Below are 13,960 nucleotides of genomic sequence, written 5' to 3'. Positions count from 1 at the left end.
AGTAAATATTTAGTTAGATAAATATGTAGCTTGCATACTAAGCATTTAGTTTACAAGCTAAATACTCTGAGCTAAATCTTTAGTTTGAAACTAAATATTTAGCTTCAGTGTCAACATTTACAAACTAAATGTTTCGTCAGCAGGCTGAAACTGACGTTACTAATGAAGACAACGTGACTCTGAAAGATGAATCCACAGTTTCCCCTCTTGGCTCTACAAGCCGTAACAAGCTAACGGAGCGGTGCGGTTCTATCTGTGGAGTCGGATCAGATCCGGTCAGATTCTGGTCCAGTCAGCCAGAACTCGGTACCTGTGTGGACGATCCTCTCTATCTTGATGCTCTGGTTGTCCAGCTCCTTGGCGAAGGCGTGGACGGCCTGCAGCAGGTCTTCACATGTCTCCGGGTCGATGTAGGTCCGCCGTGTCGGGATCTTAACTGGATCACAGAGAAGCCCAGAGCTGGTTAAACAGAACCGGGTCAGAGGAACTGAGACAGGAAACACACATCGTTGACAGGAAGTGAACAGGTGATCCCTGGCGCCGCCTCGCTCCATCAGCAGAACACAAAGAGCGGCTCTGATTGTTCAGCATGAGGCGCTTTGATCCAATCAGAACCAGAACCAGACTCTCATCATTTCTTTCTGTCTGGAAACTCTGCAGAGAATCTAATCAGCTACAGAGAGGAGGCTTCATGTTTTTCTAAAGACTCGATCTTACGACACCGCCCCTTTAATACTCAGTAACTACTGACCGAAAACAAGCTGAAATTTTATTGTTAAGGTCATTTTGTCTCATTTCAAATGTAATAAGATATTTGCACCAGAATCTAGAATAAAATACTTGACAAGTCAAAGTCTGGACTTGAATCTGACTGGGAACCTGCAGTTTGACCTTCCAGAGGTCGATCCTGCCGATCCGATGCGTCTCTGACGTTAACGTTAGTTTGATCCGAAACATCGGCTCTGATTCAGGACTCACACTGGAAGTAGAGCTCCTCGTCTCCCTCCTGGGAGGCTTTGCTGTAGCCGCACTGTCTGCAGAGAGAGACAACAGAACCACGGGTCAGAACCACAGAACCACGGGTCAGAACCACAGATTAATTAGAGCCGAAGAACCGGCTGTGAGGGGAGAACCTGGATTAAACCTCCAGAACATTTCATTCTGGCCCACAGATTTATAAACTGAACAACACAAACGATGTGAATGAGGAGGTGATTATGGATTATGGATGCTGCTGTGTCGTTAAACTCAGTTTATGATCGTTCTGCAGAAACCAGACGGAGGTCATGACCTGCGGTGGCTAAAAAACGGAGGAATGAGCTGAAAAAACAAGAAGAATGTAAACTCCAAAACAAAAAAATCTAACAGAAAAACGCTGCACATAAAAAAAATGCTTCAACCACAAAATGTCTGAAATGCTGCAAACTGGCGCCACCAAACGGAAATCCTCCAGACCAGCAGGGGGCGTAGCATCAGGTTTTAGTGTTGGAGGATTTCTCTTTAGTCTTTGGCTAAAGACCAGGAGCCATTTCTGCTGCTAGCGCTAGGCTAACATGTTAGCTGTGGTTGTATTTACCCAGAATGCCCTGCACTGTAGTCCACTTCCTGCTTTTGGAGCGGTCTCCGGTCCGCTTAGTGTTCATATTCAAACTGAACCAGAGTTCAGTTCAACTGAACTCAGAATGAGATTTGGAGGACCAGAGGTCAGAGGTCAACTAGCGTTCACACCTCACCAACCGAACCGGACTTTCTAAACGGACTGGAGTTACAATGGACTGAACAGGGCTTGGTGTGAACAATGGAGCCTGAATGTCCCACAGTTTGTATCTCTGTGTTTTGGAACAAAAGCAGTTCAACAGAAAAATCAGGAATAAAATGAATGAGACCAAATGAGCGAAACAGAAAATTCAGCTTTAGTTTCCTTCAGAATTTCAGATCTGATTTTCTAACGATGAATTCAAGCAGCTGGAAACTTTTCCTTCTGGCTCCACCAGCGTCTGTCCAGCCGCAGCGATTTGTCCTGCAGGTTGATGTGATCCAGCTGAGATCATCAGAGATCATCAGAGATCAGCTGATCCTCCTGACGGTTCTGACCTCAGCTGCTCCCTGCAATCTGCTGGTCCGGTCCAGTTTCCATCACAGAACCTTAACTTTAATATACTGCTTCTTTGTTTTTCCTTCAGCTCCTCAAACACACACACACACACACACACACACACACACACACACACACACACACACACACACACACACACACACACACACACACACAGCTAGTTGTGGTCAGTGAACAGAAAAACAATCCCTGCTCTGACCAGCCAAGCCTGAGCTTCCTGAAGAGGGATGGAGCAACGCTCCGAAACTCCGGATCGATCCGACTCAGTCAAGCTCCCATGCCCAGTGTGTGTGTGTGTGTGTGTGTGTGTGTGTGTGTGTGTGTGTCAGAGACCTGCTGTGTGTCTCCTTTCTCTCAAACTTCACCCAGTTTTCAGGACTTCTGCATCACCCGGATGCGTCCGCTGCTCTTCCTCTCCTCAGCTCACATGAATTCACCCACCAGGCGACAAATCCGACTTCTTCTCAGCGGTCTGATCGGCCCGTTCCGATCTTTTCATCCAAAGGAAGAAATCCAGTCTGTCCCGCTTCCATTTGTGGAACTACAACATCGTATCCGATAGTTTTCAAACGGTCACATCACATTTTATCTGATGTTTGTCATCAGTGTGAGAAATGCGTCGTAATTCTGCAGCAGACGGTAAATCTGGACGGAAACGACGTCTGATAAATACGAACAGCTGAAAGAAGTCAGTGAACGCATCACGTCCCGACCCCACCAGTCCTGGTCCGACTGCACATCCAAACAGAACCGGGTCAGAACCGGGTGAGCGGCTGCAGCTCCACTAAAGGCCGTAGCTGTTAGCAGTTAGTTTTCTATCAGCTTCCATCATCTGCTGACCATCTGCTCTCAGCAACTTTACAATCCATCCAGAGACGGCGGCCATCTTTACCGCCTAGGCGGCCATCTTTATCGCCGTAAACAGAGCGCTACGGCGGCCATCTTTACCGCCGTAAACAGAGCGCTACGGCGGCCATCTTTACCGCCGTAAACAGAGAGCTACGGCGGCCATCTTTACCGCTGTAAACAGAGCGCTACGGCGGCCATCTTTACCGCCGTAAACAGAGCGCTACGGCGGCCATCTTTATCGCTGTAAACAGAGCGCTACGGCGGCCATCTTTACCGCTGTAAACAGAGAGCTACGGCGGCCATCTTTACCGCTGTAAACAGAGAGCTACGGCGGCCATCTTTACCGCTGTAAACAGACCGCCGCAGTGGCCATATTTACGAATGGAATAAATTACCTAAAACCTTTTGAGGTTTAAAAAGTAAATTTTCTTTTAAAAGAGCTCTAAACTCTTATTTTTATTAAATCTCATTTTTTAAACGTGGGCTGTGTAATCTGTGACTAAGCCTGTGTTTTATGTTAATGTGGAGAAAGTTTTATGTAGAATTGAGTCGCCGCAGGAGAAAGGATGTTTTTACTCGGCTTTAAACTTTCAATCTAATTATTGTTCTGCGATGACAGATTGTATGATGGGAGGATGAGGCAGAAAGGTTCATTTAAAGAATGATTTATGGAAAAAGAAAAGCTTCCCAGCCTGCAGGGTGAACTCACTTCGCTGTGGATAATGGAAGCAGCGTTCAGTTCTGACCAATCAGAGGAGCTCATTTAGCAACCAGCTGATTACATCATCAGAAACGGAGCAGATCCTTCGCTTGACCACAACAGCCCATCTGCTGCTCCTAAAGACAAATTAACCCAATGAAGGACCTTAGCCCCGCCCACCTGACGTTGGGGGCGTGGTCAAATATGTAGAGGAGTGAAGGGGTTAAGTGGGGCGTGGTCAGGATGGGAAAAGTGACTCTTCAGGCCCAACTGGTGACTTTCTTCAAAAAAACGCAACTAATGACAAATCCTGCGTTACTAACGACTTTTTTCTGCGTTATTGGAGACTTTTATTGTGACGTGTGAAGTACAGATCGTCCGGCATCAAACCGTCGGAGCGGAGGAGACACGGTTCCACTGGGATCCATATCGCTAATTAATCACAATAACCAAAGAAACGCTATCGATCGATGCTAGCAACGCTAGCTATCCTCACTGCCACCAGGGGGCGCGGCTGAGTGAGATGGTTTATATCTGGGTGTGACATCAACATCATCCCATCGGAACCAATAGAAAAAATCCACTGCAGTACCAGCGTTCAACCTACAGAGGGCAACACTGAGACGGCTTTAGGACAAATTAAACTAATTTACACAAAAACATCAGAGTTTGCACAGAAACATGAAGATGGCGCCTTAAAGGACTAATTTAGACAGTTTATCTGGGTTTTAGTTACGTTTTAACAGTTTTGGTTCTGGAGAATCTTATTATTGCAGAAATTATTTACAGGAGGATTATTTCTGCTTCTCTGCAGCAAAACGGATGGATGGATTAACCCAATGTAGGACCTTAGCCCCGCCCACCTGACATTGGGGGGTTAGGGTAGGATGGATGAATGGATGGACGGATGGATGGATGGATGGACAGATGGATGGATAGACGGATGGGGATCTGTTGAGCCTACCTCCTCCAGAGGAGAAGCCCCGCCCCCATGGACAGCAGCATGATGAGTGCAGCCACCGACACGATGACGATGATCACCACTGGGTTCTGTTCGCTGGACGCCAGGGCTACTAGAACCAGCAGAACCAGTCAGAACAGAACCAGTCAAACCACGCTCTCTGCTGGAGTCAAACACAGCTTAAAGTTTGTCTTCCAGACAATTTCTAAAAACATAAATATCAATAATCAATTAGTCATGAACAATCCGATTGATTGTTTCAGCCCCACGATTATAACACATCTGAAAGCCGGGCTTTATAGACGGGCCGATCAATGGGCATCAGAGTAATAATGCTGGTCAGAACTGGAGTTTTAGTTTACAGGACAGTTTTTCAGGACACTGAGCTTTAAATCCCTCTGTGTGGTGCCGGGTTGTTAGGTCTCCATGCTGCTGCTTTCTGTAAAACCTTTTTAATAAAATACGTTTTGATTTTGGCTGAGTAGAACATGAGGACTCACACTCGCCCAGAGTCTGCAGCTCCAGCGGCGCGCTGAACGCTCCGTAGTCGATGGGAGGAGGAGTGGAAGAGGAAGAGGAGGATGAAGACGAGGAAGAGGAGGCAGAAGTAGAAGAGGTCGATGAGAGAGCAGAAGAAGACAAGGACGAGGACGGAGCCGGAGTCAAGAAGGGACGGATGAGAAAGACGTAAGTGGTTCCAGGTTTCAGGTTGTTGACGATGATCCGAGTGGCGGCCGTCTTCACCGTGGAATAACTCTGGTCCTTCTGGTCCTGAAGGGACAGGGGACAGCATGAGGACATGATGGAGGGACAGCATGAGGAGATGATGGAGGGACAGCATGAGGACATGATGGAGGGACAGCATGAGGAGATGATGGAGGGACAGCATGAGGACATGATGGAGGGACAGCATGAGGACATGATGGAGGGACAGCATGAGGAGATGATGGAGGGACAGCATGAGGACATGATGGAGGGACAGCATGAGGACATGATGGAGGGACAGAACTGATTTTTTTGTATCTTTTAATACAGAAGTTCAGTTCGGTTCCGGTCGGGTCCAGAAGTTCAGTTCGGTTCTGGTCGGGTCCAGAAGTTCAGTTCGGGTCGGTTACCTTCTCGTAGTACTTGACCTCGTACTCGGTGCGGCTGCTGTTTGGGTTCGGCGGTTCTCTCCACACCAGCGTGACGCTCTTCTCCTCGACCTTCTCCGCTCGCAGCTCGCTGATCAGAGACGGAGCTGCAGAGGAAGAGGAGTGGATCAGAACCGCCAGCTGGGCCCAGAGTACCTGTGAGGTTCTGCTGTGATCTCTCCTGTGAAGTTCTAGTGTCCCGGCCCGGTCCATCACAGCAGCCAGAATGTTCTGAACAAAGCTAAACGAGCTGCTAATGACGGAGCTCCCAGGAAACAACCGGATTACTGATGGCGACGCAACCGGCTGCTCTCAGAACTGCAACCCACAAGCTCCGCCTCTTTCTGTAGACCCAAAGCTCCGCCTCCCCACAGCTTCAATTTCAGTACCATAGTTACTGGATTGTGTAATAAAAATACTGTAACACACACAATACCGTCTCTTTAACAAATCTCTGGGTTCCTATTGGTCTAAACGAGGTCGTCACTCTGACTCTGGGCTCAGCTCTCGGTCGGATCAGAACCATCATCTGAACAGAACTGTGATCCAGAAGGTTCAGTTTCATCTCCTCCTGTTCTACCAACACGATCCGCTCCAGTCCTGCTGAACCTGTGGAGGTGTGTGTGTGTGTGTGTGTGGAGGTGTGTGTGTGTGTGTGTGGAGGTGTGTGTGTGGAGGTGTGTGTGTGTGTGTGTGTGTGGAGGTGTGTGTGTGGAGGTGTGTGTGTGTGTGGAGGTGTGTGTGTGTGTGTGGAGGTGTGTGTGTGTGTGTGTGTGGAGGTGTGTGTGGAGGTGTGTGTGTGTGTGGAGGTGTGTGTGTGTGTGTGTGGAGGTGTGTGTGTGGAGGTGTGTGTGTGTGTGTGTGTGTGTGTGTGTGTGTGTGTGGAGGTGTGTGTGTGGAGGTGTGTGTGTGTGTGGAGGTGTGTGTGTGTGTGGAGGTGTGTGTGTGTGTGTGTGTGGAGGTGTGTGTGGAGGTGTGTGTGTGTGTGGAGGTGTGTGTGTGTGTGTGTGTGTGTGTGGAGGTGTGTGTGTGTGTGTGTGTGTGTGTGTGTGGAGGTGTGTGTGTGTGTGGAGGTGTGTGTGTGTGTGTGTGTGGAGGTGTGTGTGTGTGTGTGTGGAGGTGTGTGTGTGTGTGTGTGTGGAGGTGTGTGTGTGTGTGTGTGTGGAGGTGTGTGTGTGTGTGTGTGTGTGTGTGTGTGTGTGTGTGTGTGTGTGGAGGTGTGTGTGTCCTCAGAGCAGCATAAACACATCACAGCGATTCAGAGGCCGAGTTTCTCTCTCGTGTCTCTGCAGGACGATGAGCTTCTCCACCTGCCGGATCCAGCAGGAACCAAGCAGAACCTTAAAGCTTGAATCTCTGATTAGGAGAATAACTTTGAGTCAGAGAGTCATGAAAGCCGGAGCTCCTTCCAGAACAACCCGGAGCAGAACGCCGACTTCTCTTCATAGCCTCCAATTACAGCCGAGAGGTTTGCAATTAAATCTCCCATCACTGGGTGACGAAGGCTGGGCTGCAGTCGCCTGATGACTCTATTCATTTGGTGCCTGCTGAGGCTTCACATTCCCATCACTTCTAATTAGGGATCCGAGCGGCAGGGGCAGAGGAAGAGGCAGAGGAAGAGGAGGAAGAAGAGGAAGAGGCAGAAACGCCTTTCAGATCTCCTGATCCTCAGCTGGTGGTTCTGATCACATCCATTGTGGGCCAGATGTCGGTACCAGCTGCCCTCTGATGCTGATCAGCTGAACCAAACAACCTGCAGCTAAACTGTCCAGACAGGATTTTCAGATTTTTGCGATCAAAGTTCCTGGTTTTGTGACTTTAGGACATTTTTTCTCATTAAACCTTTTTCAAATCGTGGATATGGACAAAAAGAATCAATTCTCCTGAACTGTTCACCTATTTGAGCTTAATCAAATGTCTCTAGGTTTTAATTTTGAACTGGATTCAAAGTTTAGAAATCAGGGAACAAACTGAAGCGGTCAGAAGGAAAGCGCTTGATTCATTTAGCTACCTTACTGTGCGAAAAGTTGAAAATGTCTGCGTGTCTCCACCCAGTGGCCAGGAGTCTGAACTGCAATCTGTCAAAATGACAGATCTCCAGATTTTTCCACTGCTGTTTAAGATTCAAGATAAACAATATTCCAACTTTGGGTAGAAATAAAAACACTGCCACCTGCAGGTGAGAGTTAGCATCACACACCAAATGTTTTTCTACAATTCAAAAATTTGTAATAAACTCACAATTACGAATTAGCGTAAAAAATGTCACAAGGAAAGCTAAAGCTAATGTAGCTAACCTCCGACTGCTGCCTTGTGATCGCAGATCACACCAAACAAACTGGTGGTTTATGACTTACTGGGAGGACTGGGAGCCGTATGGATGTTTGTTTATGATTTTTTGGACTTTATCTGTAATTTTTCTTTGCTGGCTGAAAAGCAAAACACACCTAAATGTTTATGTCATCTAATCTGATGCTGCATTGCATTGTGGGAAATGTATGCTCACATTTGATCTTTGATCTTATTTTACATTCTCTGCCTGATGATGTCACTTCCTTCAGTTTACAGAGAGTGGTCTAAAGTAGTCAGTGTTTCCAGGTGTTTCCAGGTGTTTCCAGGTGTCAGTATTCTTCCCTTTGCATCTCGTCCTTCACCCCGTCTCCTCCCAGCATCGTCCCTGCAGCCCGGCGGCCCCCGGCCCCGGCGCGGCCCCTGGTGGGTCCTGGCCGTCGGTAATCTCTCAGGAAGTGGAAATGCTCGCCCCGCCTCCCCGTCCTCCCAGCATGCTCTGCTCTCCTCTCCTCGGGTAAAAGGCTGCGGCTCTCTGGGGCCGAGTGGCTCCATGAGCGTTCCTGCGGCGGGATGTTATTACCGAAGCCGTTTTAAGCACATAAACGCAGGAATGTGAGAGTTTGATGAGCCTGGGACCTGCAGCGCCGCAGCAGCCTCTCATGCGTCTCTAATCCTGCGCCGCCTGGAGCTTTGGGCCGAACGGAGCTGCTGTTCCCCCGGTGGCCTGGAAGCTCCTGATAAAACCTGCAGACCCCCCCTCACCTCCCCACAGCCTCTACTGAGCGCGTGCGGCTCAATTAGGCGTTTTAATGTCACGGCGTCCAGAACAGAAACCCAGATGGAGACCAACACCAGCAGATCACAGCGTTCAGGAGAAAACATGAACCTGCAGCTTTCAGCTGGAGAGGAGGAGGTGGAGGAGGAGGAGGAGAGAGGAGGAGGAGGAAGAGGAGGAGGAGGAGAGAGGAGGAGGAGGAAGAGGAGGTGGAGGAGGAGGAGGAGGAGGAGAGGAGAGAGGAGGTGGAGGAGGAGGAGGAGGAGGAGAGGAGAGAGGAGGAGGAGGAAGAGGAGAGGAAAAGGAGGAGGAGGAGGAAGAGGAGAGGAAGAGGAGGAGGAGGAGGAGGAGAGAGGAAGAGGAGAGGAGGAGCAGGAGGAGGAGGAGGAGGAAGAGGAGGAGGAGAGAGGAGGAGGAGGAGGAGAGAGGAGGAGGAGGAAGAGCGATCCGCTAAGAATGGAGAGTTTAAGAGAGAAAAAAGGAATTGAAGGGCGAGCAAAGAGAGAGAGAAAGAGGGGAAGTAATAAAGCGATGATGAGGAGGAGTGAGGAAGGTGAGAGCACCAACCCCCCCCTGCAGTATTTATAAAGGTCACTGAGTCTCCAACAGAACCAGAACCAGAACCGCTGATCACTGGTTGATCCAAACAGAGGAGGGAAGAAACGGATCGTCAGGAAAACGTCCTGAAATAATCCGTCTGAATTCACTGCGACTATTATTATTTTATTATTATTTTATTTATTATTATTTTATTTATTATTATTTTATTTATTATTATTTAATTTATTATTATTTTATTTATTAGTTTATTAAATCTATTATTCTGATAATTAATCTCATCAAAAATTTACATTCTGCAGATTCTTTATGAAAATATTTTAGCTAATTTTAATATTAAAAACACATAAAAATAAACAACAAAGTTCCTGTTTTAAATAAGAGAATCAACATTTTACTGCCTTGAAGAACCAGAACCAAGATGGAAACCCGACCAGAACCAGTCCAACCAGAATAGCTGCAACTTATTCTATCGATTAATCAATTAATCTGACGATTAATCAGATAAAAATTGGCACATTCTGCAGATTTTTCATTTTTTGTATATTTTTTATACAACATTAGAAATACATAGAAAAATACAAAAAAACAAATAACTCATTTTTTTATTGATCGATTGATTATCTGAACATCAGAGTGGGAACTTCTGCTCAGAGTGAAGCTGATCTGGTGATTAATCAGTTATAGATTAGCAGGAAATAAAACGGCCACCAAGGCATTCTGGGTAAAACAGATTTACTAAGAAGGTTTTTTATCTTTTTAACAGTTTTACATCATTATTGCTCCGACTGTTTTCTTCTTTCAGCAAACGGCGTTTCTGAGTCTCTATAAAGTTAACAATTAATCGATTATTAAATTAGTTCTATCAATAATTACTTCAATTATCGATTAATCGCAGTTAAACCGATTAATCGTTTCAGCCTGAACCAGATACAATCAATCCAGCATCCAGCTTTCAGGTTCCGGTTCTGATCTGGTTCTGGTAGGACCGGGACTCACGGGGCAGGCTGGTGGACACGTTGACCTGTGTGTAGAAGCTCTTGCTGGGCAGCAGGTCCGACACGCCGTTCAGCGCCTCCACGCTGAAGGTGTAGTTGGTGTTGGGCAGCAGGTTGACCACCGTCACCGTGCGCTCCGTCAGCCCCACCTGCTGCGGCACGAAGCCCACACCGGGCCCGCACGGCTCGCAGCGGGCCGGGCCGCAGCGCCGGCAGCCCACGCTGTAGGTCAGGTCCACGCGGCCCCCGGAGTCCGAGGGCGGGGCCCAGTCCAGGACCAGGGAGGACTGTCGCAGGGAGAAGCGCAGGCTCCTGGGCGGGGAGGGCGGCCCTGCGGGGTCAGACCGGGTCAGGGAGACCAGCATGAAAACATGAACTATGATTGGATGAAACAAAACATGGAGCCAAACAGAGTCTCAGTGCTGTCAATCACTCTAGTGTATGCTCCCTCTCTCCTTGCTCTTTGCTAGGCTAGTTAGCATGATAAACGGTTTTCCTGTAGCTGTTACTTGTTTCTCCACCATTAGTGCTTTGAGTGATTGGCAGCGCTAAGCCCCGCCTCCTGGCTTTGATTGGCTGTTTTTGGTGCATTTCTTCAGGCGGCGGCTCAGAGCAGGTGAAGCAGATCGATCTGGTCACAAACTGTCACAGCGTGGAGACAGTTTAAGCACATATGTAAGAAAGATTTTATGTTTTTATAACAGAGACCCTGTTTTATAACCCTTTAGATCAAACTAGAACTGATGAGAATTAAAAAATTTATATCTAATATTGAAATGTTTGGTTTCAATCATTTCTGCTTGTGCGTTTTTTTTTACTAACGATGGACCAGAAATTAATCTGCAGTATTAATCATCAACTAATTTAGTTATTAATTGTTTCCTGGGAAACCCAGAGTCCCGACAGAAACACACCCAGAGCAGCAATGAAAAGTCTAAACACTGAATCTGTTCAGATCTCCTGGATCACATTCTGTAAAAATCTGCCTTTGATCACCTTTTGTATCCAATTATGTAAAAAATAAAAAATGAATCTGCAGCTAAAAAATCGACGTGTCAAAAGTTGAGTGATTAACTTTTGTGATTAATAACTGGATGGAAAAATGTGATTAATAGAAGATTTTTAAATGAATTTGAACAAAAACTGCAACTAGAATTACAAAGCTTTTACTTTTTATCATTAATTTTACATGTTTTGCTTTTTTTATCTTAAATTTGTACAATTTTGACTTCATTCTGAGTGTTGTTCTTTCAGTTAAATACTCGCGTCAAGGATTAATCGATCACTAAATCAACCTTGATTTCAGTAATCGATTAATCAGATTAATCGATTAATCAGATTAATCGATTAATCAGATTAATCGTTACAGCCCTAACCTTGATGTTTACAGACCTCCATGATTTTACGTCATGATTTTCTCTCCATAAAAACATAATAATAACTCCGGCTTCTAGAATAATCTGCTTCAGATTTTGTGTTTTTGTTCTGGTTCTGATCTGCTTTGGCTCTGCGGTTCTGCTGCAGAGACGTTTCGGACCTCCTCTCTGCCCTCTGAAGCAGGATTAGCCCGGTCTGGGCCCGGTCAGAACCAGCAGATCAATACTTTAATTAATGCGCTCGTTAGACGGCTGTGAATCCATCGGGCCGGATCAGGAGATCGATGCTGTAATTAAAGCTCTCCAGGGCTCACAGACCCGCCGACCCACCGACCCGCCACTACTCCAGAACCCTGCATCGGGTCAGAACGGCTCCCAGAACCAGCAGAAGGTCCGAAACGGGCCGGTGACACAGAAAGGGACACATTCTCAGTGATGCTCTGAGGGTCAAAGGTCAAGAGGATCTGAAATGGCGGCTTGGCAGCAGGAAGGTTGTGGGTTTGAATCCCAGTTAGCATGTTAGCATAGGAGGAAAAAATCTACAAGCTGATGGAAAATCTGGGATCAAAATCAATATTTTTATCCTCATTTAGAAAAATTACATTAAAAACTTTGGAAAAAATGTAAAATATTTCCTCAATTATGCAAAAAAACAAAAACAAAAATAGTTTTCATGTTTTCTTCAGCAGTGTTTGGCTGCTGATCATGTGACTCGTGGTTTTATTGCAGTTTTGTGAAATAAATTTATTTCCATTTCCAAACCAAAACCAGAAAATTGATCAGAAACGTGTGAAATTGGCCTGTTTCCATTTAGCAAATTCATTTTCATAATTTCAATTCAGGCATTTTAAAGTGAAAGGAAACGCGGCTGGAGACAGACTGTTGAATCCTGCAGCGTTTCCACAGATCCTTCCTGATCAATAAGTATTCACACCCTGCTGGTATTGAACAGTTATCAGCAGATTTTATTGTCATTTATTGTAAATAGTTTATTGTGTTTTAATCTTTTAATACTCAGATACATTTAGATTTTTCCCGGCTGTTTGCTCCTTTTTAACACTGAAATGTTTCTGTACAATATTTTATTTTTTATATATTTTATGTTGTATTTTGTATAAGTCTGATTTCATTGTTTATCACTTTGCTGCTGCTGAACCAGAATTTCTTCCTGGTTTCCAGGGAACTTTGGCGAGTTTGTCCCTGCTTTGTTCCCGTACCGTCGTCATGGTGATAAAAACCTGATTGTGTTTCAGTTCAGATCATCCATGAGTTCAACATTACGGTGAAACAGTGAGAACATTTTCCTTTCTGTCCCGCCGTTCCTGAATGCTTCCCAGGAAAATCAAAGATTTATTCACATTAAACATGAGAGGAGGAAGAGGAAGAGAAAGAGGAGGAAGAGGAAGAGGAAGAGGAGGAAGAGGAAGAGGAAGAGGAGGAAGAGGAAGAGAAAGAGGAGGAAGAGGAAGAGGAGGAGGAGGAGATGCAGGGTGAAGGACGGGTGAACCATAAACTGATCTTTATGGAATCAGCAGAAATGAAAACTGGTTAAAAGCAGAAAGATGACAGATAGAAATGTGTGTGTGTAGGTGTGTGTGTGTAGGTGTGTGTGTGTAGGTGTGTGTGTGTAGGTGTGTGTGTGTAGGTGTGTGTGTGTAGGTGTGTGTGGGTGATGTCATTACTTGTGCAGGGGGTGGAGGGGCTGTCCAGAGGAGTCCTGAAGTGATCTTCCTCACACACACACACCACCGATCCTTCCTCCTCCGCCACGCTGTTGGCCGGACACGGAAAACACTCCTGTTGCCGCGACGACATCTTGTAGGATCCAGGCGGACAAGCTGGACAGAAAACACACTCCGTCAGGAAACACACACTCCGTCAGGAAAAAACACTCCGTCAGGAAAAAAAACACACACACACACACACACACACACACACGATCCTGCAGCAATACACCAGGCCTCCGTTTGCAACAGTTAAAATCCCTCAATCCGGCTAAATTAAAGATGTTTGTTTGTTTTCTGGATCTAAAAGTTGTTCTTGGTTCAAAAACATCAAATATAATTAATAAATGAGTTAATAAGAGAAATGCTGATAAATAATCCATGTCCAGATGAATAAATCTGAATGATCTGAACTAAACTCTTTCTCACCAGAAATGTCAGATGAATTTTCTGGACATTTGAGTCTCAGATGTTCTGT

General features: G+C 46.1%; 1 protein-coding gene across 1 annotated transcript in view; it reads right to left on the bottom strand.

Annotated features, from left to right (window-relative positions):
- Nucleotides 1-13,960, bottom strand: part of epha10 (EPH receptor A10) — a 79,787-nt gene that overhangs the window by 6,343 nt on the left and 59,484 nt on the right. Inside the window, exons 4-10 of the mRNA XM_023344942.1 lie at nt 13,441-13,596; nt 10,384-10,713; nt 5,742-5,866; nt 5,127-5,397; nt 4,630-4,738; nt 979-1,034; nt 311-436 (exon numbers count right to left, since the gene is read on the bottom strand). Coding sequence (XP_023200710.1) covers nt 311-436; nt 979-1,034; nt 4,630-4,738; nt 5,127-5,397; nt 5,742-5,866; nt 10,384-10,713; nt 13,441-13,596 — 1,173 coding nt within the window. The remainder of the gene's footprint in view (nt 1-310; nt 437-978; nt 1,035-4,629; nt 4,739-5,126; nt 5,398-5,741; nt 5,867-10,383; nt 10,714-13,440; nt 13,597-13,960) is intronic.

Source organism: Xiphophorus maculatus, chromosome 13 (genome assembly GCF_002775205.1).
Source record: "Xiphophorus maculatus strain JP 163 A chromosome 13, X_maculatus-5.0-male, whole genome shotgun sequence".
Lineage (NCBI taxonomy): Eukaryota > Metazoa > Chordata > Actinopteri > Cyprinodontiformes > Poeciliidae > Xiphophorus > Xiphophorus maculatus.
This window is presented reverse-complemented; position numbering and strand designations above follow the sequence as displayed.